The sequence below is a fragment of the Notolepis coatsorum genome (assembly GCF_963971535.1).
Source record: "Notolepis coatsorum genome assembly, chromosome: 3".
Classification (NCBI taxonomy): domain Eukaryota; kingdom Metazoa; phylum Chordata; class Actinopteri; order Aulopiformes; family Paralepididae; genus Notolepis; species Notolepis coatsorum.
Window position 1 is genome coordinate 82,063,753 of NC_140167.1, and position 18,003 is coordinate 82,081,755.

The 18,003-nt window shown below is 43.0% G+C and overlaps 1 protein-coding gene across 1 annotated transcript in view; it reads left to right on the plus strand.

The window, feature by feature from the left end:
- Positions 1-18,003, plus strand: part of jak1 (Janus kinase 1) — a 127,178-nt gene that overhangs the window by 89,595 nt on the left and 19,580 nt on the right. Inside the window, exons 10-13 of the mRNA XM_084311266.1 lie at positions 901-1,028; positions 1,750-1,888; positions 15,514-15,665; positions 15,815-15,965. Of these exons, the coding sequence (XP_084167392.1) occupies positions 901-1,028; positions 1,750-1,888; positions 15,514-15,665; positions 15,815-15,965 (570 nt within the window). The remainder of the gene's footprint in view (positions 1-900; positions 1,029-1,749; positions 1,889-15,513; positions 15,666-15,814; positions 15,966-18,003) is intronic.

Below are 18,003 nucleotides of genomic sequence, written 5' to 3' on the forward strand. Positions count from 1 at the left end.
CGCTCTCTCTCTCTCTCTCTCTCTCTCTCTCTCTCTCTCTCTCTCTCTCTCTCTCTCTCTCTCTCTCTCTCTCGCTCTCTCTCTCGCTCTCTCCCTCTCCAAAAATCCATCGAAATCAGTGTTGTTGCTAATCATTGACATATGCTAGCCTGTAATAATCCCCCCCAGAAAATCCACTTTGCATTTGATATATTGAAAATGTTTAATTTATTTTGTCTTTTTTTAACAATAATTTGTGATGCCATCACAAACATTGGCATTTGGCATTTAAAGGGTACAAGTTCTAAAATTCCTGCACCAGAATGCAGGGAATTAAGTCTTTGTAACAAACATTGTCCTGGTGGGGGACACCCAGAGACCCCCTGACACCCAGAGACCCCCTGCTTAAAAAGTGGCCTGACTGGGACTATATTTCACACTATATTTCACACTATATTTCCTGGCCTGAATGATTTCCCCAGTCCGGCCCTGCCGGTGTTGACATGAGTTTATTGGTCACGGCAAATTTCACATCACTGCGGCAACCCTAGTGTGTGTGTGTGTGTGTGTGTGTGTGTGTGTGTGTGTGTGTGTGTGCGTTTGTATATGGCCACCAGTGATGTCATCTTGGTCATTGTGTTAATCGCAGCTCAGTCCCTATAAGACAAAGTGTTGCTATTTATAATCTACATAATTTCATTGAGCTGTAATCAACACAACGCAAGGATTCAACATCACTGGCGGCCATATTCAAACTAATTTACTCTGAATAACTAAAAACGAAATTAATGTGTGCAAAACTGTAATACCGTAAATACCGGTGAATACTGAATAACAACTTAACATGTGTGCGTGTGTGTGTGTGTGCGTGCGTGCGTGCGTGCGTGCGTGCGTGCGTGTGTGTGTGTGCGTGTGCTCCAGACATCATGGTGGAGGAGTTTGTCCAGCTGGGCTCGTTAGATCAGTTCATGAGGAGACAACAGAGCCAGCTGAGCACCACGTGGAAGTTCCAGGTCGCTAAGCAACTAGCCTCAGCTCTGAGCTACCTGGTGAGACCACACACACACACACACACTTTACCACGTGATTTACAGGAGGTTTTGTAGATACAGTACTGAATTCTGCCATCCGGACACATGCAATTTGAAATATGATTATAGAATATAGAATATCAGGCCTATAAATGACCTTATTTATGGCCAAGTCACACATCTATGGATCGGGCCAAATCTCCCCTTTCTAATGGTTCAATCTGGATTTAGTACCACCAGGCGCCCCTGACAGGGCAGCGAAAACCGTGGATTATATTGTAAATTGCGCCGCCATTGCAACGCGGTTTTTAGCTAGACGTTCAAAGGTAGAGAAACTAACTGCGTTCTATTTTATGGCAATATGTTCAGGTTTGTTCCACCCGTGTTTAAAATGACATATTAATACTATAACATACATACATACATCTGACATACATACACTATAGTAGTACTACTCATATATATTATAATATACCCAGTTGAATCACCTGTACATTGTATATTTATGTTACATTTGCACTCTGGTCCGATGCCAAACTTCTTTTCGTTGTACTGTAGTACTTGTGCTGTATGATGACGATACATTTTTAACCTAATATAATATAATCGAATATAATCTCATCTGCGCCGGTATAGTCACACCTTTGTCCTCATATCTGTAATATCCTCATGACTTGATCATCATCCTCATATGAAAGTAAAGCCAGACAGCTGAGATGTGTGTCCATGCCGTCTACAGGAAGACAAGAAGTTGGTCCATGGCTACGTGTGCACTAAGAACATCCTGCTGGCCAGAGACGGGCTGGTGTCTGACGAGGGAGGTCCTTTCATCAAACTCAGTGACCCGGGAATACCCATCACTGTACTCTCCAGAGAAGGTACCTATTACTGTACTCACTAGAGAAGGTACCTATTACTGTACTCACTAGAGAAGGTACCTATTACTGTACTCACTAGAGAAGGTACCTATTACTGTACTCACTAGAGAAGGTACCCATCACTGTACTCTCCAGAGAAGGTACCTATTACCTAGGGCCAACCCCTATTAGTCGAATAGTCGACTAATCGATCGAAAGGAGCCGTAGTCGACTGCCTACCTCTTAGTCGAATGCAAATTTCTTTTATCATTCTTTCCAAAAGAAAAGAGGCCTAGAAGCGTGGCTAACGCTAATGGCATGCATACCTATTACCACAGGCTAACTGCCTACGAAAACAGGCACAGAGGCACTGAAAGAGGATTTTCACCCATCTAATGAACACACTAGACTAGACAAATATCAAGATGTATCCATCAGTGGACCAATTGCATGCTTTTGCAGAGGACAAGAAGCCTTCAGTCGACTCCTTCAGACATTAAGCACCCCCACAGCCCAAATGGAATGATAAAAAAGAGATTATACTTTTTTTTTTTTTTTTTTTTTATCTACTAATTGTCGACTATTATTGTACTCACTAGAGAAGGTACTTATCACTGTACTCACTAGAGAAGGTACCTATTATTGTACTCTCCAGAGAAGGTACCTATTACTGTACTCACTAGAGAAAGTAGGAATATACTGTACTTATTAGAGAAGGTAGGAATATACTGTACTTATTAGAGAAGGTAGGAATATACTGTACACACTAGATCATGTAGGAATATACTGTACTGACTAGAGAAGGTAGGAATATACTGTACTCACTAGAGAAGGTAGGAATATACTGTACTCACAAGATCATGTAGGAATATACTGTACACACAAGATCATGTAGGAATATACTGTATACACAAGAGAAGGTAGGAATATACTGTACACACAAGAGAAGGTAGGAATATACTGTACTCACACAGACTGGTTGTACATGCAAGTTGCACAGGCATAAATTGACCATAAAGCAATCTCTATGTATCTTTCCCTCTCTCTCTCTCTCTCTCTCTCTCTCTCTATCTCGCTCTCTCGCTCTCTCTCTCTCTCGCTCTCTCTCGCTCTCTCTCCTCTGGTGCCACATAGACGATAGATATTACACCGGCTGCGTCTCCCGTGGCTATGATTTGGTTATTAAAAGGTTAAAAGGTAGATTTGGCGTTTCTGGGAAGAGTGCCACTGCAAGGTCACTTCTCACGTTTCACAGTTCCCCTTCCCCAGGCTCCTCATATTTCTGTCTGTCTGTCCGTCTGTGATGTCTGTTCCAGTCAGCGCCGGAGTAGATGGCTTTTACTGCACACGGTAGAATAGATGCAGAGCCGGCCCTAGTTTCTTTGGGAGCCCCAGGGAAGAAACCATTTGGGGGGCCATTCCGGTTGAACTCACCTGCAGAGGGGTACATTACATTTGACCATTCTGCAATATCTACAGTAAACTAGGGCTGACCTTCGAATTTTTTTTTTGGCAATCGAAGCTTCGGGGCCGAGCTTCGATTTTAATTCGAAGCTTCGGAAAAAAAAATGTATTCATTCATTTTTTTTTATATAATTTTTTTTTCTTTTTCTTTTTTTATGTTGTGGGACTTGTACAGCACTTTGGTAAACTTTGTTGTTTTTAAATGTGCTCTATAAATAAAGTGGATTGGATTAATGAATTAAGTAGCCCCTTTCGTGACTGTGACGCAGCCAACACAGTGTGATTTAATTCAAGGTGGATCGCTGTTGTCGTTTGAACAACTTCAGATTTCATGGGAACTACCAATCCCCCAAATCAAGAATGTTTAAGATGAATGAAGTAAGATTTTGATTATTTGAAATATGGCCTGTGTAGACTAAACTATGCACAGAATTATGTCAGTCTACAAGGTCCGGATTCTACATGGTCCGGCAATGTAGACCTTGTAGACTCCACTACAGACCAATTATCAGTGAATGTTCATGCATTTTTAAGAAGGGCTACTTCCACAAAAAAACAAAGAACTCACCAAAACATCTCAGTAGCACCTTATCTAAATGTTCTATTTCATATATGGAGATTCATATTTATTTATGTATTGCATGCATTTCTACATTTTATTTCCTATTTTGTTTATTCATCCCAGTATCTTTCTGTTATGGTTTGTAACCGACCCCAATCGCACAACACAAGACAGGTATGAGAGTAAGCCAAAACAGGGCATTTATTTCTTACATAACAAAAAGCGGCACAGTCCACCCTTAGGGGTCACGCTGGAGCTTTGAACCCGTCGGCGGACAACAAAAGAAATTAGAATCCCTCTTAAATGCTCAAAAAGGACATCTTTTCAGAAATCGATAAAAATAGAAAAATTGCCATTTCTAGTGCTTTGACATGTAAGGTATACGTCCCCCAACTTGCTAAACCTAATACGACTTGTAAATACGTTTAATTCTTGCTAGATGGCATGATTGTAATAATCTCCATTTGCGATAAGAACTACATTGCGTCACGAAACGCACATACATGGACGCGCGCACACACACAATAGCGGCGTGTGCGCTGTGAATAGGTGTTACACCCCCGCAGAGGCGTGAGACTGGTATCAGAGCCTACCCCCCCATCCAAATTCTAAACATAATAATGTATGAATTATCTGTTGCAATAATATCCACGGGACTCGACTTTTTGCAGTCGTTTCTCCTCTCCTGCGTGAGGAGTCTGAGGACATTCGCGGACATTCTCTCGGATAAAAAAAAAAAAGGCTTACATACACACACACACACTCTCGCTCTCTCTCAATTCAAATGGGCTTTATTTAACATTAACTACTGTATGGCAGAGTGCGTCTGTGTATACGAGGTATGAATGATCACTGGCTGCTGTGTGACGAGTTTGCTCACCCGCGCTGTCGCGCTATATAAATCCAAGTCATTATTATTATTATTAAACACGGACCGCTTTAGTTGACAAGCTTACATAAATTTCGGGTCATTTCATAATAGCAGTGTGGACCAGCTCTGTAACCAGCTCTGTAACAACGCATCTCGCTAGTTGACAGCTTACGCATGATGTAAAAATTGCAACGTTTCAACTAGAAAGGTAGGCTCAGTAGAGCCCAAATCTCTACCAGACGGGAGCTTTCTCTCTCTCTCTCTCTCTCTCTCTCTCTCTCTGTCTGAGAACCCAGGTTGCTTTCTAACCTATACTAAAGACATGCCTGTGAAGTGTCATCAATCACTATGGCAAGCGCACATCCGTGGACATGTACACACACTTTCTTTCTTTCTTTCTTTCTCTCTCTCTCTCTCTCTCTCTCTCTCTCATTTCTCTCTCTCTCATTCTAGAGAAATACAACCACAAATGCAAATGGCAAGAATATCCTCGTTTGTGGTGTATGTGTTCAGATAGAAATGAACCTCTTGATCTCTGCTGTACTGGACCACAGAGACGCGGTCTTTGTTTTCTCCCACATTGAGTTTCTCCACCACTCTCTCAACAAAATTACGCATAGCTGGGAATCCATTCCTTGTGCCGTCAGAACCATCTAGAAGGAATACTACATCCTTTCTGGCAGTGTCATGATCAACTATAACGGTGGTTGGTACAGTACTGTAAATACCATATCTGAGTAGAGTAGAAAGTAGAGAGGTGAAGACCTGTTCTCTCTCTCTCTCTCTCTCTCTCTCTCTCTCTCTCTCTCTCTCTCTCTCTCATTCAAATGGGCTTTATTGACATGAAATCTGCCACACGTGCTGTCAGGGTCAAACCAGTCTGGATTGATGTTGTAGTCTGAAAAAATGCCAGGAAATGCTCAGAGAATTGTTGCATATATAGAACACAAATGTTCTAGAATGTTCGATTATGACATCATACTGTGACATACTCCTCCTGTAGTGTGAAAAAACATGCATTCTCATAAATATTACGATCAAATCTATTTTATACTTGATGATACATTTGAAATTGGTTTGGTTATGATCATGTTATTAGTGTGTGTGTGTAAAAAAACAAATTAATAATATAATTATTATAAATGTCTCTCTCTCTCTCTCTCTCTCTTGAAATCTACAGTTACACATTGCTGTATTTAGTGAGGTAAATGAGTACAAGACATGTTTCACAGACACACACACACACACACATACACACACACATACACAGACAGACAGACAGACACAGACACACACACACACAGAAACACACAAACAAACGATCAAATTAAAAGCTGGATATAAATCTGCCACACGTGCTGTCAGTGAGTTTACTAAGTCTAGGATGTCTTACTTTCACACACGCACGCACACACACACACACACACACACACACACACACACACACACACACACCCCAGAAGGTCTTCTAGTCATTCTAGAGAAATACAACCACAAATTGTTATTGGTTTGCTTTTTTTTTTTGATATGGTACAGTACTGTAAATACCATCTCTCTCTCTCTATCTCTCTCTCTCTCTCTACTGCTTTTGGATATGAGCATTTTTTCAATACCCAACTATGTAGTGGCCGCTTGTCGCTAGGCTAGGCCTCCTGCTGGGTCCATTCACTGGAATAACAAAGGAATGACTGGGCCTTTGCTCCAGGTGTGAAATGGTTCTAGTGACAATGATCACATTGAATTCTGGGAGTGTAGTTCTCTCATCAGATAGCTGAATGAACTTGGATCAAGTTCTAGTCCTATCCTGTTAGGATTTTACCAGAATGTTTGATAGGACATTGATTGAAAACTATCGTCTAAAATTTGACAATTGATGGCTTATTTTGAAGGTATGAATCTGTAATTTTACATTATGTAACACAAAAAAAGAGAATATTCTGAGAAGGTGGAGCTACAAACTTTAGACCTCAGGGGTAAAGGAGAACACAAAAAACACTAGAGTCAAAGAATATGGAACATGCGGCACTGTGCCTTTAAGAGGCGAACAGTCTAAGGGACTAAGGCTAAGGGACAGGGCCAGGGCAAAATGTCAAGGACCAGGACCAGGGGCACTGGAGAGGGGGACAGGGACAGAGGCCCGGAGAGGCGGGCTGGAGACAGGGACAGAGAACAGGGTTAAGGCCTTGGACAGGGCGAGGGCCAGAGCGCGTGAATATTAAAGGCAACCAACTTGTGTTCAGCTTTTCGTTCAGCGTTTCTCTGATTGGCCACACGGCCACGTGACCACCCTAGCACACGCCCTTATCCGCTGAGAGACGCGGCAGACGCGCTGGTCGAACCAACGCGCTGGTCGAACCAGTTCAGACAGAGGTGTTTATTTATATTAATAAACATATCTACTAGAAACACTGGTGTTCTGTTGTGTGACTGTACTAAACTCTTCCACCACATGACCGACATTTGACATACAGTACACCTCCTATCTGTGTACTAAACTCTTCCACCACATGACCGACATTTGACATACAGTACACCTCCTATCTATGTTGGGATTATGTTTGGTCATGACAAAACAATAAAAATCGCTACTGTTAGTAACGCTGCCACCACCCACTTCAATGACAGAGCTCTCATATTTGCGAATGCATAAACTATATCTTAAATTATGGCGATGTGTCTAATATGGCTGTCGCGAAGTCATTGATAAGCGACAGCCATATTAGACACATAGCCATAATTTAAGATATAGTTTATGCATTCGCAAAATATGAGAGCGCTGTCATTGAAGGGCTTCCTACAACGGAGCGCTGCTGCTGCTGGAGCTGGACCGAGTCAAGCCGCGGGCGGCGCACGGAAGCCGGGGACAAACCACCGCGTCGACCCGCTGGCGCTTCAGCAGCCTCCACGGGCAAAATAACATATAACGTTACAGCGTACAGTTCCACACTGATGTACAGTGAGTGTCTAATATGGCTGTCGCGAAGTCATTGATAAGCGACAGCCATATTAGACACATAGCCATAATTTAAGATATAGTTTATGCATTCGCAAAATATGAGAGCGCTGTCATTGAAGGGCTTCTACAACGGATATGTGGTTTATGACGTTAATTAATAATAAACACTGTTAGGACTATCTGACGCTTACTAATAAACACTGTTAGGACTATAAACACTGTGCGGACTATCTGACTCTTAATAATAAACACTGTTAGGACTATCGATTCACGCGTCACTACTGTAACTAGAAACTCTGCTGGGTGTCACTGTACATCAGTGTGGAACTGTACGCTGTAACGTTATATGTTATTTCGCCCGTGGAGGCTGCTGAAGCGCCAGCGGGGCGACGCAGTGGTTTGTCCCCGGCTTCCGTGCGCCGCTGCTGCGTCAAGCCACACAATTATGTCTGTATTTGATTATGGTGAAATTATGTACATGCATGCCTCTCCCTCTGAAAGCCCATCCACGCTGTGTATCATAGAGACATAGAGCACTGGGTTTTATCACTGGAGATATATTTCTCACTCACCATTGTATTTTGCGCCATCTGACAATATCATAATGATGTGTTTTCTATATTATATCCACAATCATTCATCTAAAAAAATTTTATGGGCTTTGTTTATACTTCAGAAGTGATGTACAGTGACGAGTGAATCTGGTAGTTGGTTGTTTAAAAACGCGAAACATAATAACGTTACGCTTTCTAGTTCAGCGCATTTCATAACTGTGCCGCAGCTGAACACAAGTTGGTTGGTACACAAGTTGGTTGCCCGCGTTGCCGCTTGCTCCTTGGATTTCATTTGGGACGTGGGACGGCTGCCGCTTGGCTGCCGGCTAGCGGCAAAAGGGGGCGGGGGGTCGCGGCCAATCAGAGAAAAGCTGAACACAAGTTGGTTGCCTTTAATATTCACGCGGCCAGAGCTGCTTACAGGGAAGACAGGGTTCCGACGGCGGAGGCCTGGCACGGGAACAGGGGCCCGACGGCGGAGGCCTGGCACGGGGCCAGGGGCCTGACGGCGGAGGCCTGGCACGGAGATCCTCCTCGGAAGCTGCAGACGGGCAGCGCAGAACACCGGGGTCCCAGGGGACCGGGGCGAAGAGACGCATCCTCCCGTGGAATTAGGAAGCAATGCGCGCCGGCTTGACGTCTGGAGTGGGAGCGCGCCGGCTTGACGTCTGGAGTGGGAACACCACTCCAGGCCTGGCACGGAGATCCTTCTCGGATGCTGCAGACGGGCAGCGCAGAACACCGGGGTCCCAGGGGACCGGGGCGAAGAGACGCATCCTCCCGTGGAATTAGGAAGCGATGCGCGCCGGCTTGACGTCTGGAGTGGGAACACAACTCCAGGCCTGGCACGGAGATCCTTCTCGGATGCTGCAGACGGGCAGCGCAGAACACAGGGGTCCCAGGGGACCGGGGCGCAGAGACGCATCCTCCCGTGGAAATAGGAAGCGATGCGCGCCGGCTTGACGTCTGGAGTGGGAACACTGGAAAACCTCCCGTAGAGAATTAGAGAGCGTAGACGGCGTCCCACTCCAGGCAAACGGCGACAGGTGGTGATGTACAGGGGTGGCACGACGTCTCACGCCGGAGACGCGGCAGTAGATTGTAGTAACAAGAACGACCCGACCAGGACTGGAGGGGAGTCTGCAACCTAAGTACTCCTCCCGAGCAGATTGCAAACTCCCAACAGGTGTGTGAAGGTAGAGGAACAAGAAAGTCCAAGGGTGGGGGCTGGTGAAGAGTAGAGGAGAGTAAATCATCGCAAGGGTGGGGGCTGGTGAGGTGAGGAGACAGGGAATTAAAGGTCCAGGGAACAGGCGAATCCTCACACTTTCTTTCTTATGTGTGGAATTCTACAAGGCATTTACATTCACATTTACATTTAGTCATTTAGCTGACGCTTTTATCCAAAGCGACTTACAAGTTCTGTACGACAGGTCATCAGGAAGGATACAACTCTATCAGCTGAGTAACAATATTCATCAAAGTGTTGCGTGTTACAGTGTAGGTTAGTTTATTAGGACAAGTGCATGACAGTAAGGTTAGTTAGGGTTCGATTTTTTTTATTTAATTTTTTAAATTTTATTTCAGATAATGGTTGAAGAAGTGCGTCTTTAGTCGACGGCGAAAGATTGGATGGGATTCGGCTGTCCTAACTGGGGTGGGTAGTTCATTCCACCATTGTGGGGCAAGGACTGAGAATAGGCGTGTAGGTGGTGTATATGTGTTTGAGGATGATATCCTTCAAACAGGCAATAGTGATGATATAATTTGGGCAGTGCTGAGCTGGGTTACTTTCCTCCAGTGTATTTGTCCCCCGGCCCCACCCAATGGCCCCATGCACACACACACACACACACACACACACACACACACACACACACACACACACACACACAGACCGAAGTAAAAAAAAAAATTGAAAAAAATTTATAAATTTTTTTATTTATTTTTTTTTTAAACTTTTTTTTTTTTTTTTTTAATGTTCGAAGCTTGTGCCATCGAACGAAGCTTCGAAGTATTTAAGACAGCCCTAAAACCCTGTCTATTCTTCTCTCTACAGTAAACCCTGTCTATTATAATATATATCTACAGTAAACCCTGTCTATTCTACTATATATCTACAGTAAACCCTGTCTATTATAATATATATCTACAGTAAACCCTGTCTATTATAATATATATCTACAGTGGGCGGCTAGGTGGCGCAGTGGGCAAGGCGCTCGCCACCAACGCAGGAGATGCTGGGTTCGAGCCCAGCTCTCGGCGTTGCTACCAGCTTGGCTGGTCGTTCATACTAATACAATTGGCAGTATTAGGGGGTGGGAAGCTGGTGGGTGGGGATCGGACGTTGTGGACAGCGACTCCTACAGGTCGGTTGGTGCGCCTGCGCTGTAGAATCAGGAAGCGACGGGGCGGCGTGTCCCTCCCACGCAGACCCTCGCCGCTGAGAGATTGCGCTGTGCAGGTGAAAAGATGCGCCGGCTGCCTCCTCGAGTACCGGAGGGGACACGTGATGCAAGGCTTCATCCTTATTGCAGCCGGCTTGTGGGAGGCATGGCCTAACAGCGTTCGAGAAAGGGGAGGGTAGAATTGGACAATACGAAATTGGGGAAGGGAGAAAAATAGAAAATGGGGAGAAAAAGTAGATAAAAAAATATATATATATCTACAGTAAACCCTGTCTATTATAATATATATCTACAGTAGGGCTGGACGGTATGGTCTAAAATTTATATCACAGTATAATTTGAAGCTTAGACGGTAACGGTATATATCACGGTATATTAACTTATCTTTAAATGTCTATATAAATGCTTCTGAAGGGGTAAAACACTGGTATGGCAGCTATTACTGTACTCTTGTATTACTAGGACATATTTCACATAGTACAGAGGTATTTTAAGAACATTTATTGTGCAAAACTGCAATAGAAAAATACAAAACCTTTTCTCAAGTGTCTGCGGGCAGGTAACGCGTATCTTGGATCCAGTGCTTTGACCATGTCTTTAAAGCCCTTTCGATCGACAGTTTGAAAAGGAACCATGTCCTTACACAAGTAAACAGTGACAGCGCTTGTTATGTTGGTCCACCGCTGGCTTTTTTTGTCGTTGTTAACTTAAAACGTAAATAATCAAAAATAATCACCGGGGACGCTGATTCGGTCCAAGACAAACGTCTTTCTCTGGTCTGCATCCCCTTAACAATTATGTGTATTGAGCCATACTGTATTGTACCCATTCTGCAATCTGTTAAATACAATTTTCATTCATTCATTCATTCATTCTGGAATAGGTGGTCTCGGGTGCGCGCCAGTGTCCCCGACGATGGAGCGGGGCGTGGTGTGCAAGCAAAACCTGTAATACTTTCATGCTTGCTTGAATTTTGGGCAGATAAAAACATACAGCAACAACTGGACTTCCCTGGCTCGCATTAGGCCTGGCAATTTTTTTGCCATTGCTATATACATTGGTTTCTTGTTCGAATGCATTTATTTCTATAGACTGATGTATTTTTCTGCCACGAAAAATGGAGCCTCTAATAATTGCCCAAAACGCAAGCTGTAAAAGATAAGCTAAGACGGCGTACAAAGCCACTTATTCCGAGATGATAATTCATGTATCTGGATAACCAATGCACGGATTTTGTCGAGGCCGGTAGCGTTATTTCGGGGAAATTGATATCTATAGTCTGGTGTAGTTTTCATTCAACAATGTCGAGCTAAAAAGTGAAGAAGATGAGGCTTCAATATCTTTTCCGTGGTTTGATGCAGTGGACGGCATAATCGGCCAAAACCAACCAGTGATCCCTCCGTTGTCCACAGTAATGGGCCCATCCAAAGCGCCCGACGTTGTGACTAGTTGTGTTCAGCGGCACTATAGCGATCAAGTATATATGCATATTATCTTTTACGTTGTTCGTTATATATCATATGTTTTGTCTAGAGAGAGAGAGGGAGGGAGGGGGCTGCTAGAGTGGAGCTAACGTTGAATGAATGAACACAACACTAACTTACCATCTTTAGATTTTAAGAAACATTGTAAGACCTGCCAACCTGCTCACCGGGAACCTTCTTATTACCAGAGAACTACATCCTGACCACTGTCACCTTCTCTCTCTCTCTCTCTCTCTCTCTCTCTCTCTCTCTCTCTCTCTCTCTCTCTCTCTCTCTCTCTCTCTCTCTCTCTCTCTCTCTCTCTCTCTCTCTCTCTCTCACTCACTCACTCACTCACTCACTCACTCACTCACTCACTCACTCACACTCTCTCTCACACTCTCTCTCTCTCACACACACACACACACACACACACACACACACACACACACACACACACACACACTCCCTCTATCTACCCCTCTCCCTCTAGTTGTGATATGATGCATTAGTATAATTCAGATGGATGGCCTGTAAATGTCTAAGCTGTACATCAGACCCCAGAGAATATTTCTCTCTTTCCAGCACTCTCTATATATCTCCCCCTGTCTCTCTCTCTGTCTATCTCTCTCTATCTCTGTCTCTCTCTCTCTCTCTCTCTCTCTCTCTGTGTCTCTTTCTATCTTGCTGTCTCTCTCTGTCTGTCTGTCTGTCTCTCTCTCTGTCTATCTATCTATCTCTCTCTCTCTCTCTCTCTCTCTCTCTCTCTCTCTCTATATATATATATATATATATATATATATATATATACATATACCTCCATCTCTCTCTCTCTCTCTCTCTCTCTCTCTCTCTCTATATATATATATATATATATATATATATATATATATATATATATATATATATATATATATACCTCCATCTGTCTCTCTCTCTCTCTCTCTCTCTCTCTCTCTCTCTGCTTGCGTGAGCCAGTTGTGTTGTCAGCATAGAGAGAATCCCTGTGTATTCCTGTTAGCTGATCCTGGAGGTTTGTGGGAAGATGTTGGCTTCAAGCCAGAGAGCATAGAGGTCCAGGAAATCCTTTTGTTTTTTTCTCAGCCATACAGATCGGAGCACACAGAGGATTCGCCCCCGGCGTCTCTCTCTCATCCCAACATGTTTTTACTTTAGTATACTAGAGAGTTGTATACAGGAAGTGTTTTTACTTTAGTATACTAGAGAGTTGTATACAGGAAGTGTTTTTACTTTAGTATACTAGAGAGTTGTATACAGGAAGTGTTTTTACTTTAGTATACTAGAGAGTTGTATACAGGAAGTGTTTTACTTTAGTATACTAGAGAGTTGTATCTACAGGAAGTGTTTTTACTTTAGTATACTAGAGAGTTGTATACAGGAAGTGTTTTACTTTAGTATACTAGAGAGTTGTATACAGGAAGTGTTTTACTTTAGTATACTAGAGAGTTGTATACAGGAAGTGTTTTTACTTTAGTATACTAGAGAGTTGTATACAGGAAGTGTTTTTACTTTAGTATACTAGAGAGTTGTATACAGGAAGTGTTTTACTTTAGTATACTAGAGAGTTGTATCTACAGGAAGTGTTTTTACTTTAGTATACTAGAGAGTTGTATACAGGAAGTGTTTTTACTTTAGTATACTAGAGAGTTGTATACAGGAAGTGTTTTACTTTAGTATACTAGAGAGTTGTATACAGGAAGTGTTTTTACTTTAGTATACTAGAGAGTTGTATCTACAGGAAGTGTTTTACTTTAGTATACTAGAGAGTTGTATCTACAGGAAGTGTTTTACTTTAGTATACTAGAGAGTTGTATACAGGAAGTGTTTTACTTTAGTATACTAGAGAGTTGTATACAGGAAGTGTTTTTACTTTAGTATACTAGAGAGTTGTATCTACAGGACATGTTTTACTTTAGTATACTAGAGAGTTGTATACAGGAAGTGTTTTTACTTTAGTATACTAGTGAGTTGTGTCTACAGGAAGTGTTTTACTTTAGTATACTAGAGAGTTGTATACAGGAAGTGTTTTACTTTAGTATACTAGAGAGTTGTATACAGGAAGTGTTTATATATATATTATACTTATTATACTTATTTTTTTTATTATTTTTTTATTTTGTGGTCGATTAATAGTCGACTAATAGAAATTTTGGCCAATCATAGTCGACTATCCAAATCCTTAGTCGGGGACAGCCCTACTAGAGATCTACAGGCTCTTCTTTACTATTTACTTCTTACTTATTTATAGTAGAATAAAATAGTACTTTTTACAATCAGTATTGTAAATTTTTTTTTATAAAAAATATGTTGATAAAAGCGTCAGCTAAAGGACTATAAAATGATTAGCCTAATCCAAGTTAAAAACAGCAGCTTTTAGCAGACTGTACAGTACTGTTCACTCTCCCTATCCCTGTCTCTGTCTATCTCTCCCTGTCTATCTCTCTGTCTCTCTCTATGCCACTTACATTTTCAATGCAATTCAATTCAAAGGGGCTGTTGTGTCTGCAGACTGATGTTGTGTGTTGTTGTGTCTGCAGACTGATGTTGTGTGTTGTTGTGTCTGCAGACTGATGTTGTGTGTTGTTGTGTCTGCACACTGATGTTGTGTGTTGTTGTGTCTGCAGACTGATGTTGTGTGTTGTTGTGTCTGCACACTGATGTTGTGTGTTGTTGTGTCTGCACACTGATGTTGTGTGTTGTTGTGTCTGCAGACTGGTGTTGTGTGTTGTTGTGTCTGCAGACTGATGTTGTGTGTTGTTGTGTCTGCAGACTGATGTTGTGTGTTGTTGTGTCTGCAGACTGATGTTGTTGTTGTGTCTGCAGACTGATGTTGTGTGTTGTTGTGTCTGCAGACTGATGTTGTGTGTTGTGTCTGCAGACTGATGTTGTGTGTTGTTGTGTCTGCAGACTGATGTTGTGTGTTGTTGTGTCTGCAGACTGATGTTGTTGTTGTTGTGTCTGCACACTGATGTTGTGTGTTGTTGTGTCTGCAGACTGATGTTGTTGTTGTTGTGTCTGCAGACTGATGTTGTGTGTTGTTGTGTCTGCAGACTGATGTTGTGTGTTGTTGTGTCTGCAGACTGATGTTGTTGTTGTGTCTGCAGACTGATGTTGTTGTTGTGTCTGCAGACTGATGTTGTTGTGTCTGCAGACTGATGTTGTTGTTGTGTCTGCAGACTGATGTTGTTGTTGTGTCTGCACACTGATGTTGTGTGTTGTTGTGTCTGCACACTGATGTTGTGTGTTGTTGTGTCTGCAGACTGATGTTGTTGTTGTGTCTGCAGACTGATGTTGCAGACTGATGTTGTTGTTGTGTCTGCAGACTGATGTTGTTGTTGTGTCTGCAGACTGCGTGGCCCGGGTCCCCTGGATCGCCCCAGAGTGCCTGAAGGACGTGGGGAACCTCAGCGTGGCGGCTGACAAGTGGGGCTTTGGAACCACTCTGTGGGAGATCTGCTACGATGGAGAGGTGCCTCTCAAAGACAAGGAGCTCACTGAGGTACACACACACACACACACACACACACACACACGCACACACGCACACACAAATCATTCTCTTTCACTCTCCCTATCTCTGTCTCTATATCTCTGTTTCTCTCTGTCTCTCTCTTCAATGTCTCTGTCTCTCTGTGTGTGCGTGTGCAGAAGGAGCGTTTCTATGCAGCAGAGTTCCAGCTGCCCACACCAGAGTACAAGGAACTGGCTGACCTGATGACCTCCTGTATGACCTACGAACCTAGGATGAGACCCTTCTTCAGGGCCATCGTCAGAGACATAGAGATGCTGGAGGAGCAGAGTAGGTGTCCTCTCTCTCTCTCTCTCTCTCTCTAGCGTTTTGAGAGTTATAGCGTCAAGAATTTAAGCACCCTAACTTTTGTGTTTTTTTATTGCACTTTATTGTAAATCATCCCTCAGGGCAAAACGACATTGTTTAGTCACATTTCTAGGAATTGTGTGCTTTAATTTGATTTAAACAAAACATGAAACAAGTATATAGACTACTGTAGGCTTACTGAACAGATATTGAACTATTTCATGTCAAGGAAAATATATTGTTTGATGTTTATCACGCATTTTTCGGAGGCGCTCTGCTGTGTATAAATGTCAGTTCTATATACCGTGAACTTTCATTAATTTGATCTTGCTCAAGGAGACAGACCCTTCTGAGAGATTGAGATAATACATTATTCTATTTGTATTCTGGTGTCGGTATGTTGATATGTATTTTGTTTAAATAAATGACCTATAGCCTAGTAGCCAATAGGTATGTCTCCCGTTGTATTGGTTTGCCCTCTTGTGGACATAATGCGCTACGATAGATATTTGAATGGTTCGAACCTATGTGTTTTTTTCATGGAAAAAGTAATATTCGAATGTCATTTTTGGCCCATTTTTACAGCCCTACTGTATACAATCTCGTAGACATATAAGAGTCCTGTATACAATCTGCACAGAAAACACAGCTGTACAGTAAGTACATAGTACAATAGGTACAGAAGTACATAGTACAGTAGGTACATAGTACACAGTACAGTAAGTACATAGTACAGTAGGTACAGAAGTACACAGTACAGTAAGTACAGTAGGTACAGAAGTACACAGTACAATAGCATACCTGCCAATCTGCATGCATTTTGTGTACCAACCACGCAATTCTTGGTCAAAATATGCAGGTACGAAATGCCAGCTGAAACTATGCAAACATAAATTAAAAAAAATTACGGAAAACAATCAATCGATACAAAACAATACCGTACATGTATTCGTTATTTAAATTACATCCCTCTTGTGCTTCTGTAACGTCCCGGAAAGTCGACTCGAGCGAGTTCGGCTGAGTTCTCGCATACAGGCTGGGGATGAGAGTAGCCCCCCCCCCATACAGGCTGAGGATGAGAGTAGCCCCTCCCGCATACAGGCTGGGGATGAGAGTAGCCCCTCCCCCATACAGGCTGGGGATGAGAGTAGCCCCTCCCCATACAGGCTGGGGATGAGAGTAGCCCCTCCCCCATACAGGCTGGGGATGAGAGTAGCCCCTCCCCCATACAGGCTGGGGATGAGAGTAGCCCCTCCCCCATACAAGCTGGGGATGAGAGTAACCCCTCCCCCATACAGGCTGGGGATGAGAGTAACCCCTTCCCCATACAGGCTGGGGATGAGAGTAGCCCCCCCGCGTCTATGCCTTCTACAACGCTGTTCGGTTTCCGGGTTCCTCTGATTGGCCACTAAGCCCACGTGACCCTACGCTAGCACGCCCCCCTTATCGCCGCCAGTTCGCGCGACAAGCCCCTTCAATGACAGAGCTCTCATATTTGCGAATGCATAAACTATATCTTAAATTATGGCTATGTGTCTAATATGGCCGTCGCTTATCAATGACTTGTTTTGTTTACATCAGGGTGAACGCTGTTGCATTCGCAAATATGAGAGCCAGCAATACGCAGCTATGTTGTTTCTTTACACATATGTTGGATTATGTAATTGGTTTGTTATGACAAACCAATAAAAAATCTGACTTGTTTTGTTTACATCAGGGTGAACGCTGTTGCATTCGCAAATATGAGAGCCAGCAATACGCAGCTATGTTGTTTCTTTACACATATGTTGGATTATGTAATTGGTTTGTTATGACAAACCATTCGAAAATCGCTACTTTACATCAGGGTGAACGCTGTTACGCTGCCACCACCCACTTCAATGACAGAGCTCTCATATTTGCGAATGCAACAGCGTTCACCCTGATGTAAACAAAACAAGTCATTGATAAGCGACGGCCATATTAGACACATAGCCATAGTGGGGCGTGCTAGCGTAGGGTCACGTGGGCTTAGTGGCCA